Source organism: Brassica rapa, chromosome A09, assembly GCF_000309985.2.
Source record: "Brassica rapa cultivar Chiifu-401-42 chromosome A09, CAAS_Brap_v3.01, whole genome shotgun sequence".
Classification (NCBI taxonomy): Eukaryota; Viridiplantae; Streptophyta; class Magnoliopsida; order Brassicales; family Brassicaceae; genus Brassica; species Brassica rapa.
Genome location: NC_024803.2, coordinates 30,338,543 through 30,353,686, shown reverse-complemented (window position 1 = coordinate 30,353,686; position 15,144 = coordinate 30,338,543). Strand labels below are relative to the sequence as shown.

General features: G+C 32.6%; 4 protein-coding genes across 8 annotated transcripts; all 4 read right to left on the bottom strand.

Annotated features, from left to right (window-relative positions):
* Positions 1–6,103: 6,103 nt before the first annotated feature.
* Positions 6,104–7,527, bottom strand: LOC117127810 (B3 domain-containing protein REM17-like). The gene is made up of 3 exons (XM_033278479.1): positions 7,516–7,527; positions 6,970–7,467; positions 6,104–6,888 (listed from the first exon to the last, which is right to left on the bottom strand). The coding sequence occupies exons 1-3, from the start codon at positions 7,525–7,527 to the stop codon at positions 6,634–6,636; spliced, it is 765 nt and encodes a 254-aa protein (XP_033134370.1). The 3' UTR covers positions 6,104–6,633.
* Positions 7,528–7,646: 119 nt separating this feature from the next.
* On the bottom strand, positions 7,647–9,024 carry LOC103840636 (B3 domain-containing protein REM17). The gene is made up of 4 exons (XM_033279255.1): positions 8,860–9,024; positions 8,474–8,783; positions 8,132–8,262; positions 7,647–8,053 (listed from the first exon to the last, which is right to left on the bottom strand). Exons 1-4 carry the CDS (start codon positions 8,953–8,955, stop codon positions 7,700–7,702), a joined length of 891 nt encoding a protein of 296 aa, XP_033135146.1. The 5' UTR covers positions 8,956–9,024; the 3' UTR covers positions 7,647–7,699.
* A 1,503-nt stretch (positions 9,025–10,527) lies between these two features.
* Positions 10,528–13,467, bottom strand: LOC103840634 (mediator of RNA polymerase II transcription subunit 10b). 5 transcript variants are annotated; one of them, XR_004451079.1, is made up of 6 exons: positions 12,838–13,289; positions 12,666–12,746; positions 12,494–12,596; positions 12,321–12,410; positions 12,034–12,213; positions 10,528–11,950 (listed from the first exon to the last, which is right to left on the bottom strand). XR_004451079.1 is itself a non-coding variant. In XM_009117143.3 (6 exons), the coding sequence occupies exons 2-6, from the start codon at positions 13,032–13,034 to the stop codon at positions 12,142–12,144; spliced, it is 543 nt and encodes a 180-aa protein (XP_009115391.1). In that variant the 5' UTR covers positions 13,035–13,059; positions 13,315–13,467; the 3' UTR covers positions 10,528–12,141. The 5 variants fall into 5 exon arrangements, 4 of the variants coding, with proteins under 4 accessions (XP_009115391.1, XP_033135148.1, XP_033135149.1 ...); XM_009117143.3 differs by adding an exon at positions 13,315–13,467 and having other exon boundaries at positions 10,528–12,213; positions 12,838–13,059; XM_033279257.1 differs by having other exon boundaries at positions 10,528–12,213; positions 12,838–13,059; positions 13,130–13,264.
* Positions 13,468–13,582: 115 nt separating this feature from the next.
* On the bottom strand, positions 13,583–14,685 carry LOC103840866. The gene is made up of 4 exons (XM_033279268.1): positions 14,571–14,685; positions 14,392–14,479; positions 14,094–14,212; positions 13,583–13,862 (listed from the first exon to the last, which is right to left on the bottom strand). Exons 1-4 carry the CDS (start codon positions 14,660–14,662, stop codon positions 13,667–13,669), a joined length of 495 nt encoding a protein of 164 aa, XP_033135159.1. The 5' UTR covers positions 14,663–14,685; the 3' UTR covers positions 13,583–13,666.
* Positions 14,686–15,144: the final 459 nt, after the last annotated feature.

The following is a 15,144-nucleotide window of genomic DNA, read 5'->3' as shown; positions in this document are numbered from 1 at the left end:
TTCAACAATATTTACAGATTTCTGCCATTAAAATATTTAAAACCTATGGTTTTTTATTTAATTTTCCAATTTTACTTTTAATTAACCATATTCGTTTTTGATTGAGATCTTCATGGGTTGGGTGCGATTCGGATGGCATGGAAAAAGGGGCTTCACTTTTTGTGGTTTTCGAATGGTTGTGACTCGAGATTTCGAGCTCCAGTATATATAAACTAAGGAGGTTCGGAAGATCCGTGGGATTGATATGGATTGTGGTATCACTACTGCAGCTTTTGTCAAGATTCATGGAATCTCCGATGTTAAAGAGATGGAGTACTGTAAAGGAAGTGTTTTTTCTGGATAATTTTTTGAAACTTAATACTCTCAAGGGATTTGCAATCGGGTTGCTCTGGTTATTCACTCTCATGATTGAAGTGGGGAAAGAATCTCTAAAGGGGGAAGAAAATCTATTAGAAGCAATGGCTTTCGGGATCACATCAAAACAAAGGTTTCTCTAATCTGTTTCTTTCTGATGCAGAACAAGAGAAACAAAATCAAAGGAAATATTAGGAAGAGGAGTTACCTTCGAATTAAGGTATAGTAGGGTCGACCCAGGCTACACAGTGTATGTTTTTTTGGAATGTACAGGTCACCTCTTTATTGTTATAGTGCAGAAGAATAATGGCATATGTTTGGTCTGTTAATGTATTGTGGTTGTCTTTTGGTTTTTGCACGTTATGTTCTTTGGGACTGTCATGATCTGAACAGACAGAGATATAGAGTTTATGTCTCTGGTTTACGTGGGGTTAAGGTGGGGAGAAAGAATAAAGAAATCCTCACTGGAGTTTGGTTTCCTGAGACAATAACTATTCATGTTTGGGTTTTATATGCAGGAGTTTTATGCCAACTGACACAACTTGGTCAATCGAAGTGGCTGGTGATTTAGAGAAGAGTGATGGAGGGGCTAAGAGATTCAGTCTCATGAAGGATGATTTATGATATTGGTTGAATTTGTGGTACATCATTGGTGTTTTCTAGGTCCAGATTATTTTGGAAAGAGTCAAAAGGACACTTTCAGCAAATCGGCCTGTTGTTGTTTGGAGAGAGCACTCAGATCGGATGTGTTCGAAAGAGTGACTCATTGAACACCAAATAAAAACCAACAAGAACAAGAAAGAAAACCCTTTTTTTCTTCAAAAAAAAAAGACACTTTCGTTTCCAAAATTAAACAGATATATGGACTTACACAACAAAGCTAACACAATTATTAGACAATACATGTTTAATTTTGAAAATATTTAAAATGGTTAAAAGCTTTGTTGTGTAAGTCCATATATCGTTTGGTAAAAAAAAATATCTGGGTATTTGTTTCTTTTGTCAAAAATGAGTATTTGTTTTTTTTATTTAGAATGGTCACTGTATTGATATAATTTTTAAACTGCGTCATTGAAATAATGTGTTTTAAATTGTATTAATATTGTTGTTTCCAACATATAAATACATGTAGCTATATAATGCCTTCTTATTTAGATTATTTTTTTTTAACAATTTTATATGTAATTACATTTTAAATTGTATTGATATTGTTGTTAAATTTATTCTTTTTAAATAAGATAGATTGATAGAAGACCTGTATATGTGTGATAAAAGAGGTGATAAATTACTAAGAAGTGAAATCATATTTATATTTACGATGAAACTAATATTTACAATGAAAATGTTTAAATAAATTATTTCATAAATATATAACATAATTCTCATACCATATAAATATATATAGTTGGATTAACATAGACGTAAAAGATCAAACTAGGGCTGGGTAAAAAATCTGAATTTAAGGAATCAACCGAATTTGATCCAAAATATTATATTGAATCCAAACCGAAATTAACTGAAACTCAATTCGACTCAAACCTAAGTATTTTGGGTTTCTGAAATAAATTTATATACTTAAATATATTAATTATTTTATATTTAATATGTTAAATATCTAAAATGTATAAGATCTTTTTTCTAACGGCTTATAAGATATCTTGAAGTTATCCAAAATATTCGAAAATATTTAAAATAGTTAAAAGTAAATGTCTAAAATAGCTAAACAATTTTCAAAATACTAAAAATATTTAAAATATTTATTGATTCTTTATCCAAATATTCAATACAAATCAATTTATATGTTAAATTTAAGTATTTCAACAAACAAAAATTCATATTTATATGTAATATACTGTTTTTATTTTTAGATTTTGAGAAATTTAAATATATATATAAATTTAAATTTAAAAAATAATTTAAACGGGTTATTGGAACACAAACTGATCAACCTGTAAAGATCTGAGACGAATCTGAACTAAAATATATAAATATCTGAATCGAGCTAAAATTTATAATCTCAAAAACCCGAAACCTAAGTAGACCCGAAACGAATTCAAATGGGTACATGAACGCTCACCGTAGATCACACATTGAAATCTAAATGTTTTGCCTCTCATTGAATCGAAGTAAAATAGATTAAATTAATGATTTAACTGAAATTATATCCCGCGCTTTTAAAGCGCGGGTCAAAATCTAGTCTAATCTATTAAAAGAGGAGTACAAAATTAGATTATCCCTTAGTTTTCCACTATATTTACAATAGCATGCCACTGAAGTTATTAATTAACCTATTTTTTAGGATTTTTGTCTTTTCTCTTCAATTAATGTATTTCCAAAATCAAATTCTAACTAAAAAATCATGGCAACATTTATATATAAACCTAAATTTTAATATTAATTGTCTTTTCTTTTTTTTATTATACATTATTATTATAGATATGTGTTTGAAAATAATTAATTCCATATATACATTTCATAATTACATACATTATACGGTCATTATTTTACTAATTCCACATATACATAGTAAATAGTATACAAAAATTTTATTATACATAATCATAAAATTTTGATCCATAAAAATAGTTTATACAACAATTTTATTATATATAATCATAAAATTTTGATCCATAAAAAATAAAAATACATTTATGTGACTTTACAGGTCATATTCTAAATAAATAGATGATATAACTAAGGGTTTACATGATAAAATAAAACTACTCAATATAAACTATAGAATTATTGTGTTTAGAAATGTCATATTAAAAATAAATTAAACGGGTAACTTTTAAAATATATATTATCACTTATACAAATAAATATTTATTTATAAAAAAAACTAACACCTGCGCGGGTGCGCGGGTCAAGCTCTAGTATCTATACTATACTAAAAGGGAGATATAAGCCATGGAGAGGGTGTCCACATAGGATAGAAAAATCAACCAATCAGAGAACCCGAAATTGCCATGTCATCTCATTTATTTTTCGTAAAAAATAAAAAAACAATGCGAAGGTAGGAATCGAACCCGGGTTAGTATGATATATATAGGACAGTTACCACTAAGCCATTGAAACTTTCTTGGACACATATACAAAAACCACTAAGTATATAATCACAAACTCTTATGTACATTTACAATAATATGAATTCAACTTTCAAGACTCCGATACTTTGTTTTGTAAAAAAAAAATAAGTAAGTGACTAAGCTAATATATTCTTAGAAAGTGTGAGAACGTTGACAAATATGAAAAAGCATAGATTTTTGTTTTCGTGACAAAGTTAAGATTTTGTAAAAGTAAGTTTAACATATAAATTTTCGTGACAAATATGAAAAAGCATAGATTTTTGTAAAATTTTGACAAAACAACTCATAACATACTTCTCTAATGTCTTAATAAAATATTATTTAAGGGTGCAATAATTAAATATATTAATTCAATAAATTTTGTAATTTATAGACAAAACAATAACACAACAAATTTTGAAACATTTGTTTAACCTATCGATTTTTTTTCATGAGAATCCAACTAAACAAGATAAAAATAATAATTAGATTTACAAATATTTAATTACCATTTTATTCAATTTTGATTAATTTCAAATTGTCATAATGTATCTTTTTGAAGTTACAAATATGAAAAAGCATAGATTTTTGTACAATTTGACAAAACAACTCAAAACATATTTTTCTAATGTCTTAATAAAATATTATTTAAGGATGCAATAATTAAATATATTAATTCAATAAATTTTATAATTTATAGACAAAACAATACCACAACAAATTTTGAAACATTTGTTTAACCAATCGATTTTTTTTTCATGAGAATCCAACTAAACAATTAGATTTACAAATATTTATTTACCATTATTCAATTTTGATTCATTTTAAATTGTAATAATGTATCTTTTTGAAGTTACACAAAATAATGTTCTTTCTTTATTACACTAGCATTATATATAGATTCTATATACACAAAATAAATATAATATAACAACATAAGCTTGCTTTCCCCGATTCATATGAAAACTTTTTAAGTTATCCACCAAAGCAAATTAATTAAATCAATGAAATTGATAAAATACAGCAAATTAATATATAATTTTATTTTAAATTAAATTATTTAAAAAGTGTATTTTCGTTAAAACAAAATAATAAATAAGTAAAACTGATTTGATGGTAATTTTTATGATATATATATATATATATATATATCAATTCCGTGAAAGAAATAAAAGCTTAATATGGAAAAAAATCTTAAATACAAAAACCTCTAAAAATTAACAAAAAAACTAATAAATTAAACTATGATATCACTTAAAAGCTTCTTAGACCATATTAATAAAATATTTAAGCGATAATTAGACAAATTTGATTTTTTTTTCAGCAAAAAGTTTATTATTAATTAGCATCAGTTATTTCAAGATGTTTAAGAAATGGTGGACAAAAAGTAGAATGGACATTAATGATATATGAACTATGAATAGTACTTTGTGAAGCAGACTTAGATAACATATCTGCACATCTATTTTCAGTCCTTTTTGATGCCTAAATTCAATTTCTTCAGAGTAGTTATTCCACAAATAAATCGTATGAGATATTGTTTTGATATGTAGATTTGTTTTTTCAATGTTAAGAAGATTGATAACTGTAAAAATGTCTCCTTCGTATATGATATGTCTATAACCGAGTCTCCAACATGAGACAAGTTTGTGTAAAAAGTAAATAATTTTATTTTTCTTATATTATATAATCAATATATATTATTTACTGATAATAAAAATATAGTTATTCATCGATCACAAATATCTATGCAAATATGTGAATCAAGTACAACAATCAAACAACATAATAATTTCCACAAAGAAATCTAAAAAATATATTTATGTTTTTTTTTTGTCATCATATATTTATGTTATGTAGTCATATTTTATATTTTTTAAATAATGTAATACAATATTATACATTATTTTTTTAGAATTGAGAAATACATATATCAGTTAGACAAATTAAGCGATAATTAGACAAATTTGATTTTTATTTTGTGAGCAAAAAGTTTATTATTAATTAGCATTACTTATTTCAAGATGTTTAAGAAATGATGGACAAAAAAATAGGATGGACATAAATGATATATGAACTATAAATAGTTTTTTGTAAAGCTGACTTAGATAACACATATGCACATCCATTTCCAGTCCTTTTTTATGCATAAATTCAATTTTTTCAGAGCAGTTATTCCACAAAGAGATCGTATGAGATATTGTTTTGATATTCAGATTTGTTTCTTGATTGTTAAGAAGATTGATAAGTGTAAAAATGTTTCATTCGAATATGATATGTCTATAACCGAGTCCCCAACATGTTACAAGTTTGTTAAAAAGTAAATAATTCTATTTTTCTTATATTATATAATAAATATATATTATATATTATTTACTGATAATAAAAATATAGTTATTCATCTATCACAAATATCTATGCAAATATGTGGATTAAGTACAACAATCAAACAACATAATGATTTCCACAAAGAAAATATAAAAAATATATTTATGTTATGTAGTCTTATTTTCTATTCTTTAAATAATATAATACAATATTATACATTATTTTTTAGAATTGATAAATACATATAATATCTTATCCGCGCGTAGCGCGGTTAAAAAATCTAGTAGCACTAAAGAGAGAGCCGTTAGTGCTTAATGAGAGGGTAGCTAATATATACTTTCTATATCTCTTACAGTGTTTGTTATCTTACATTACATCCGTTCAATCCTTACTTGTTTTGATAGACTCTACTCAATCTTACGTCTGAACAGGTTAGCTTTTCTAAGTCTATAGATCTTACAAGTAGCTTTCTAATTCCATGTATACATTCAGCCGTAAATGGTAATTTCAACTTTTATATCTCCACTCTACATGGAATCGGAAGGGGAATCTTATGAAAGCATAAAAAGAGTTTTGTAAAGAAATATGATGCTAAAACATGTTGGAAGTGTGTATCCAATTATTTTATAAAATTTATGATTAAAAATATATGCAAGATCTTGTATACTTGGATCTATTTGGCTTGAGCATGTCCTTATGGAACTGGAGATTAAATGAATGCCAAATCGTTTGCCATTTTACACACACACTAGAGATATGATCAATAAGTAGACATCTAGCTAGCCAGAAGCAACAAGAGAATAATATGCAGTCAACAAGCTGCTTCAACTTAAAGAAGGAAAATATTGTACCACAGGAATCTTCTTCTCTGGAAACAAAAGTCTCAAGTTGTGGTGCAGAACTTAAGAACAGGAATTGCTTCTTCATCCTCCCTAAAGAGTTCCAACTGAAAGGACTCTCCTACCTTTACACCATGAGCGTCACAGAACTCTCTCCATCCTTTTCCAAATCGCATTGCTCCAGTTGACTTGTTCTTCAAAAGATCCACCACCTGTTTCTTCACTCCATCTTTACCTAACAGCATTATCTTTATTGGCTTGTTGATGCAGTTCATCCGAGTGAAAGCCAACGGAAGGTACTGCGCAAAGATTTGATTTTAGACGCACAAAGAAAGAGAAATAATAAACAAACCTTGAGACAGAGTTGTATATGAACTTACCAGTACAGAGGTTTTAAGAGCGCTCTGTGTAAAAGATAACCTCACGAAACGGTGTTTACTATATGGAGATGAACATATGCATCTCAAGCTATTATTCTCTTTCTCCATCACGATGCATTGTTGTGACCTGTCCGCGTCTTCAATACTCTCCTTATCACTTTCTTGGGATTCTTCTTTACTGTCATCTTCACTGCTAGTATCTGAGGAGAGTGAGTTTACATCATCTCTATCTTCTGAACACTCTAATGGTGTTTTCCCGCGGTTGGAAGTGCACAACAAGAGAACAGGTTTGTCCCCAGTTTCAACCAGTTTAAACATAAAGGAATCTTCAGCTTTGATCCCGTTTACTTGGCAGAAAGTTTTCCAGCCTGGTCCGAGATAAGTATGGTTTTGTGGTTCGTAGTGTCTGAAACCTAAAATCCAGCTTCCTCCCCATTCATTCTTTAAAGTTATCTCACTGAGTCCTTTCTCTAGACCATTTGCAGTCACAAAATGTCTCTGAAGATATTGCAAAACAATGCATCATATACACGAGTCAAAACATACCATGCATATCATGACGGCCAAGACCTCATCTGTTTACTCTTGCCTAGTGTTTGCGGGAATATGACAATGTCTTGCCGTGATTTATGAATGCAATTTTCAGTTTAAAAAAAATCACACCATGCAGATCAATATAAAGATAGCATTTCAAGTTCCAAAAAGGTGCAAATGAAACTATTGAAAGAGTTTATGTATTCACCAGTTTATCAGTACTAAGGCTATTAGGACTGACAGATCCAACATAATAAGAATGGTTTAATGAAGATTCTGTAGCTGGTTCTGGCTCATGTTCTGCATGGGACAAACGGATGATTAATGGTGCAGATCTTCGGACCAGTTTGAACGTATAGTGGTGACCTTTTTTCATCCCATTTTCAGCACAGAATCTTCTCCAACCAGGTCTTACAAAAGTCTGCATGCCTACTTTGTTGCATGTCATATCTAAGCTCCATGATCTTCCTTCCTCGTTAAGAAGAACAATAATCTCTTTACCGCTCATGTTGTCCAGACCGTTTGACCTAGCAAACCCCGTTGGTATATACTGCAATGCAATGAGATTAAAGCAGCTCAGAAGTTAACTAAGAGATATGTTGCATGAACTGTAGGAAACTAATCTAACCAGTCGATCAGAACTTAGACTAGAGGGTGAGACATGTGCCACAAATTGAGAATGGTCTGATGAAGAATCTTCTTTCGTTCTTGGATTCTTCTTGACTCTTTTTCTCTTCTCTCCTGAACTGTTTCCTGTAACTTGAAAACAATTACAAAAAAATCTCAAGTTTATATTTTTTTCTACAGAATTAGAGTATATATATATATTTGAATACAAGGAGGCCCTGGGCCTGAAACCGTGTAATATTTGTTTCGTCCCAGCGGTCCTCTAACACAATGGCTAGGATTCTTTTCCAGTTGAGCTAACGACCGTATTTGTTTTAGTACATTTCATAGAACAGAAGTGTACCAGCATTGTTGGTCTGATCTTGACTATCATCATTGATGTTGTGAGATGATTCTGAAGTATATTGAATGTCACAGCAACTTGGTCCGAAAGCTGTGACATGAAACACCATCTCTCCTTCATGTCTGAAAATAGTGATGTCACCTATCCGGAGATCATGCCCTACTGCAAAATCTTCCCAACCATCTGTGAGTCTCACGCCGTCTACCTTCACCAACCAAGTTTTAGCGGACGCATCTGTTGTCAGTTTTGCAGTCTTGATGTGGTCGTTACTTCCTTGGACGTGCTTCAAGAAGAAAGCTACAGGAATGTTCTGCACCAACATGCAACAAAAGTTAAGCAAATGAAACATTTTTCTTGGAGAGCAAGGAAACAGTTATGAAGAGTACGAGGTAAGTGTGGAAGCCAGGAAGGAGAGGCTGGAAGAAATGTGGATTGTTCGGAGAGTGAAGAGATTGATCATAAGCCATTCTTGAACACTTCATGACAAGAACTCTCAAGAAATCACTAATGTTTATATTCTGAGCAGAGAGAATAATATTACGAATCTTTTGGTAGACTCAAGTTTCATAAAGGTGATAACTTTTATGACACTTGTATTCTTCTTGGTCTTGAATCTCTCGAGATGTGCATAGATGGTGAATAATTTTGAGTCACAGTTACTTTTTCCACAAACTTTATCGACTTCTCCAAAAACCATGTCTATGGCTAGGGGTGGGCGTTCGGGTATCCGTTCGGGTTCGGGTCGGGTATTTCGGATTTTTGGGTATTTCGGTATAGAGGTGTAGAACCCGTTCGGGTATTTCTGTACTTCGGGTCGGGTTCAGATATTTTTAGTTCGGGTTCGGTTATTTCGGATCGGGTTCGGATATTTAGATTTTGAAAAAAACAAAATTAAATTTTCATTTTTTAAATTTCTTGTATTTAAAAATATAACTTTCACTTCACTAATCTTTTATTTTTAATAGATTGAATGGTTAATAGATTTGGACATAACATTTTGAAACTAAAAAACATTAATTTGATTATTGTTTTTAAATTTTGGATGTAACTTTTTGTTAATTATTGAAATAAAAAATTTGACATGTATTTTAAGTGAGTAGCAAATCATTTTCTCCGTAATTGTATGTATATCTTATGAACTTAAAATATGTGTAGTATCAATATAAATACTTTATATAAAATGAAAGATGTAAACTAGAAATATAAGGTTAATTATACATATGTTCGGTTATTTTCGGATATCCATTCGAGTTCGGGTATTATCCGTTCGGGTTCGGATATCCAATCTCTCTTAATTCAATACCCGTTCGGATATTTTGCTACTTCGGTTCGGATTTCGGTACGGGTTTTTCGGATCGGGTTCGGGTGCCACTTCGGATATCGGGTAAAGTGCCCACCCCTATCTATGGCCAATAGAATGATCTTCCTCTGCTTTTTAGAGCCGTTGATCTTCGTAACGAATCTTAGACAAAGACAGATATCAAAGTGACAACACACACACAAAGACGCAGATATGTCTTATTTAGGGGATTGTAAGTTCCGAGCTTTTGAAGAACTAGTTAAAAAGGAGTTATTGTCACGAATGGGTTGTGCCTTGGAGATGACGCTACCCCATCTTATACATTACTGACGTATTTTCCCACTTTTTTTTAATGCGCTAACAACAATAAAGTGCTTACCATTTCAAAAAATCTAGTTTTCACAATCTTTTAGTTAGTAATTAAAGTCCATGTTCATCCCCATTCATTCATTGGTAGAACTATCTCATTAAATCCTTTTAAGACCATTTGATCTCACAAACCTCCTTAAAACATACTGTCTACTGCAAACATATTTAACACACGTTAAATTTCAGTCACATGTTCATTAGTTGAATTTTGATAATAATTATACCTGCAGTCACTTAGATTCGAATCCCGGCCACTGGAGAATTAACATTTTGGCATCGCCATGGACAGAAGACTGACACGTGACAACACGTGACTAGTCTGGATCACTTCTGTGGGGCCAGGATATCTGTATAATTCAAAAAAAAAACAAAATGTCGCTTGTGCATTAGTGTTTGTTTATCTTACGATATTATAACCGTTCAATCCTTACTTGTTTTGATAGCCTCTGCTATTTAAATTTTAAACCTTAACTCAGCCATAGCCTCTGAACAGGTTAGCTTTCCTATGTCTGTAGATCATATATACAAGTAGCTTTCTAATTCCATGTAACATCCAGTCTTAAATGGTAATGCAACTTTTATAATCCCACCTAACATCTGTGAGATGTATTAATAAGTATCTTCATTTACCATTTGACATGCAGAGGTGGGTCCCCTTATTCACATGCGAGTTATTTATTTGTTATCCTTAATCGGCAGCTCTGTTGGTTTTACTGTCAGTTTCTTACGCTACAACCTCTTTCCTCTATATATGCTATGTTCCTTGTAAGAAGACGATGAGGGTTTCTCTATCTAGTGTATTTATCTCTCTTCAAAGGTAGACAATTAAGTGGCTTCACTTCTTGTTTCTAGCCAAAAATTTATGGCCAAAGAAATGGCAGTTTGTTTCGTGCTCGGACTGATTCTCGCAGCTGTATTCATCGTGATCTTCTTCAGCCCTCCGGAGTTACCACACATCACTCTCGTCTCCCTCAGCGTGAGCAGGCTTAACTTCACCTCATACCATATCTCCGGCTACGTGGATATGCAGTTTCAAGTTTTGAACGCTAACTTGTTGACTGATTTCTCATACGGCGACGTTTACTGCTCAATGTACCACGGAAAACGCCGTCTGGCCACGACCATGTTCCCGGCCTTCTTTCAAAGAGCAAGTGAGACGAAGCCAATAATTTCACTCTCTATCTCGCACCTATAACTACAGCCAGAGAACTCCGCAAAGAGTTGCCCCCTTACTCTTTTGAAGAGTTCGATGTGAAGCTGGATACGTTCATAAAATGGAGATTTGGGTCGTCCTCGTCCAAGTCCGTTAGGGTTTCATGTAATGAGGTGCCAGTGGGTCTCGTGGTCATGGCAAGATGATTGGTCCAGAGAGGAAGTGCAAGGTGGCTTAGTTTCATAACGTTTGGCTACTACAGCATATGTACAGTCTTTGGAAGATCTAATGATTGTTTAAAAGTATTTCCACTTTTTTTTTGTGCAAGTATAACCACTCTAAACAACGATCATATATACACATATTCTCGATGATTTTTATGTTTTCAGTATATTAATGTGAAAGTTTGCAAGAGATTATCAAGATGATGGCAAGAATACGAGCTACAATCACCGAACCAACAGATCAACAAGTTTAGTTTTTCTCAATGGTCTAATGATTAGAGAAGAAAACCAAACAGGAGAAACTTAAATTGTAAATTCCTTTTCATTGTACCTTGGTGTGAGCGTGAAGGAAAGTTTGGCTTTGCTGACGCAGAGTTTCAACAACTGAGATGCCAACCTCTTCTGTCTCTAGCATTATTCTTCTACGCTTCCTGATTATGTTGTTTGATTGGTTAAGACTCTCCACGGACATTGATAAGGACAAGTAATTGCATTTTTTGGAGGGTAGATTTACATATAGATGAAGTTGCAGGTGAGAAAAGACTTGAAACAAAGAAATAGATAGTATAGAAATTGCAACGGTCTTGTTCGTTTTATTCTACAGGGCAAGATTGGGCTCTTATTATAGCTCGCTCTTGACCTTGGCATCCCCATTTGGTAACACAGTTTGCGATTGGGCCAGACGTTTGGCTTCCTGAATTTGATGAATATCAACTGTCACCCTTAACTCTTTACTGGGTGGTAGTATATAAACCAACATGTATAAGATCATCAAGGAAGCAATTGTTGAAAACTACTTACAGCAGCAGAAGTAGCACGGATTTCTCTATACTTGTCAACTTCATCAGGAAATGTCTCTTCAAGCTCCTCCAGTATATGTTTTCTCAATTCCTATAACACAAATGTTACGACTTAAAACCATGTCCATTATCAGGAAGCATTAGAGAGGTTATTAAGAATAGAGAAGGGGTAACCTTGAAAGCGTCAGTCTTGCCCTTTGTAGCTTGATTTCTGGCAACACAGCTATTGAGAACATCCCTTGCAAACTCGTCAGGGTTCTTCCCATCATCAATCAAGCTAGAGACAAAATATGCAAAACATTAGAAACCAAGCAAAGTAGGGAAGAAAAAAGACTAGCTGTCTCACCTAAGAACCTCCATGGGGATTTGAATATTGCATTTCTCAGACAACTTAGAGATGCTATTCAGCTCTGATACAAGAGAGTTTCTGCAAACACATGCACACTTATTCATCAGAACAATATCCAACACAAATCTTTGGTAATGTAAAAAAAAATGGGAGAAGAGAAGATACAGACAGGCGGGGGAGGAGATGAAGCTGAGAAGAGGGAGTCAAAGAAGAAGAGAGGGAAAGGTGTAACTGGTGAAGGACGACCAAACTCTTGTTAATAGAGTTGATGACTTGGTCCAGGCTCTCCTTTGAATCGTCAGACACAGTTGCATTACCATTGCTCCCACCAATCTCTGCTGCGCTTGTGTTATGTGCTGGATCCATCACAGCTCTCTCTCTCTCTCTGAGACTGAGACACACATCCATCCAAGTGATCATCAAATCAATTCATTATGAAATTCAGAAACATAAACTAGTACCAATCTTCATCTCTGATCTGAATGATGCGGAAGATCAAACGATATTCGTAGGAAAGGCTCAAATCTTTAAACGAAAATCAAGAAAAGACTGAAGCACTAACAAGCATTATCACCACCAATTTTAGAACACCCCAAAGTCAAGCATAACGATTAAACAAAAGCCATTGGCATGGATCGTTACATACCTACAACAAATGTGGCGATTCCCCGGATTGAGTTAGGTTTCAACCGCAACCGTAGTAGAGAAGAAAGAGCAACGCCAAAGGTGTCACATATTGAATTGCTGATGTGGCATTTCTGTTAAATGCTTAACTCGATTCTGATTGGTTGAATTAAACTGTTAATGATCTCGCTCTTAAGAAAAGTTGGAAGACTGTCAAAGTATATTTGAAACAAGTATACTTGTTCTAACTCATTATAGTCCCATCAAATCAAATAGATATGCTCGATGAGTTGGAAGACTGTCAAAACAAAACCATCAACTATGATGCATTCCACCAGACAACTCAGTTTTCATCACACAGTGAGTCATTGTATTTATACAGAAGCAACCATAGTTTTCAAAAGTTTTGAGAAAAGCAGCATGTGGAGCCAAAAAGAAAAGAAAAGCAAGGTGTTAACATACTTTTTAACTCTTTCCTCCCGTTGTGGAATATAGTCAAGAGCTTCTTGCCTGGTGAACTCCACATAAAATCCCAGCCCTACATCCACGAATGTGTGCCTTGTATCTGGCCTGAACTCAAAGATGTCAAGTGTAAAAAGAAATCAGAAGCAAGCCTCGTAGATGCCATCTCCAATTTTATTCCAACATTTAATACATACAGAACATAGTTAAAACACACTACTTGAATGCACAAGTGTTTTGCATTATTTGTGAAAATGCATTAAGCTCAGTAAGGGAATTGGAGACAGTGTATGACTGGACTAAGATGAAACGAAAGAAGCAGCGCTATAAGAGACTTACACATGAGCTTGCATGTAAACTTCTGAACCGGGGTTGACCATCGTTTTGAGACTGTTTACACCATTTTCCTCCAGAGTTTCTAGGTTTTTCCGCAAGTCAGAGCTCAAGTGAGAGTAGCCGTTAAGGTAAAAGAGAATTTTCCAACCCAATTAGAGCTGACTAGAACAGCCAAGTATTGAGACCGACTAAACTAAGAACAGTTCCTCTTTAGTGGAGAGATGGAAACAAGGGAGAAACTAACAAAACATCAAGGATCAGCTTAATGAGAAGAACATTTTCAGAAGCAAGAGACTTTCATATAAAATAAAAGGATACAGTACTTTTTGTTCTTCAAAGATCTTGTCCCTGCCAAACCAACTAATGATGCATTACGAAAACAAGCTAACCTAACACTACAAGAAAGACCTTTACATACACACACTCTTTAGCATCATTCATAAATCTAGATTCTGAAAAAAGGAGGTAACTTTCAAATACCGTGAAGCAATAGTCTGTAAAAGCTTCTCCTTTAAACCTTTATCAATGATTTCTTCCAACAACTGCAAGTCCTTTTGACGTCCCTCCTCCATTACTGCAAAACATTCTCAGTAATTTACTAAAATGCATGACAACTTTGGACACATTACATCGAACAAGTGGTGAACACACTCCAAGAGAGCGCAGTTCGACTTCAAATATTACAAACAAACTTACCTCTAAACAAAGAATCCATCATCAAAACATTAAACTTTGGACGAATCAAATCAACCATAATTAATCTTTAAAAAAAACTAGAGTTTGACCCGTGCATCGGCACGGGTGTTTAATTAATAAAATAAACATATAATTTTTTTTACAATACAAAATATAATAGTTGTAGAAACATACATTCATATGGTATTTATTCGATTTGTAATTGTGATAAATGGATTATTTTTACTGTGTGTAATTTGTTGATTTCTCATATTATGGTAGAATACAAAACAAATTAAAAATATATTATATAATATATTTGTCGATTTATATTTTTGACTACAGTAACCATTTTGATGTATTTATTTATAAATTAGAG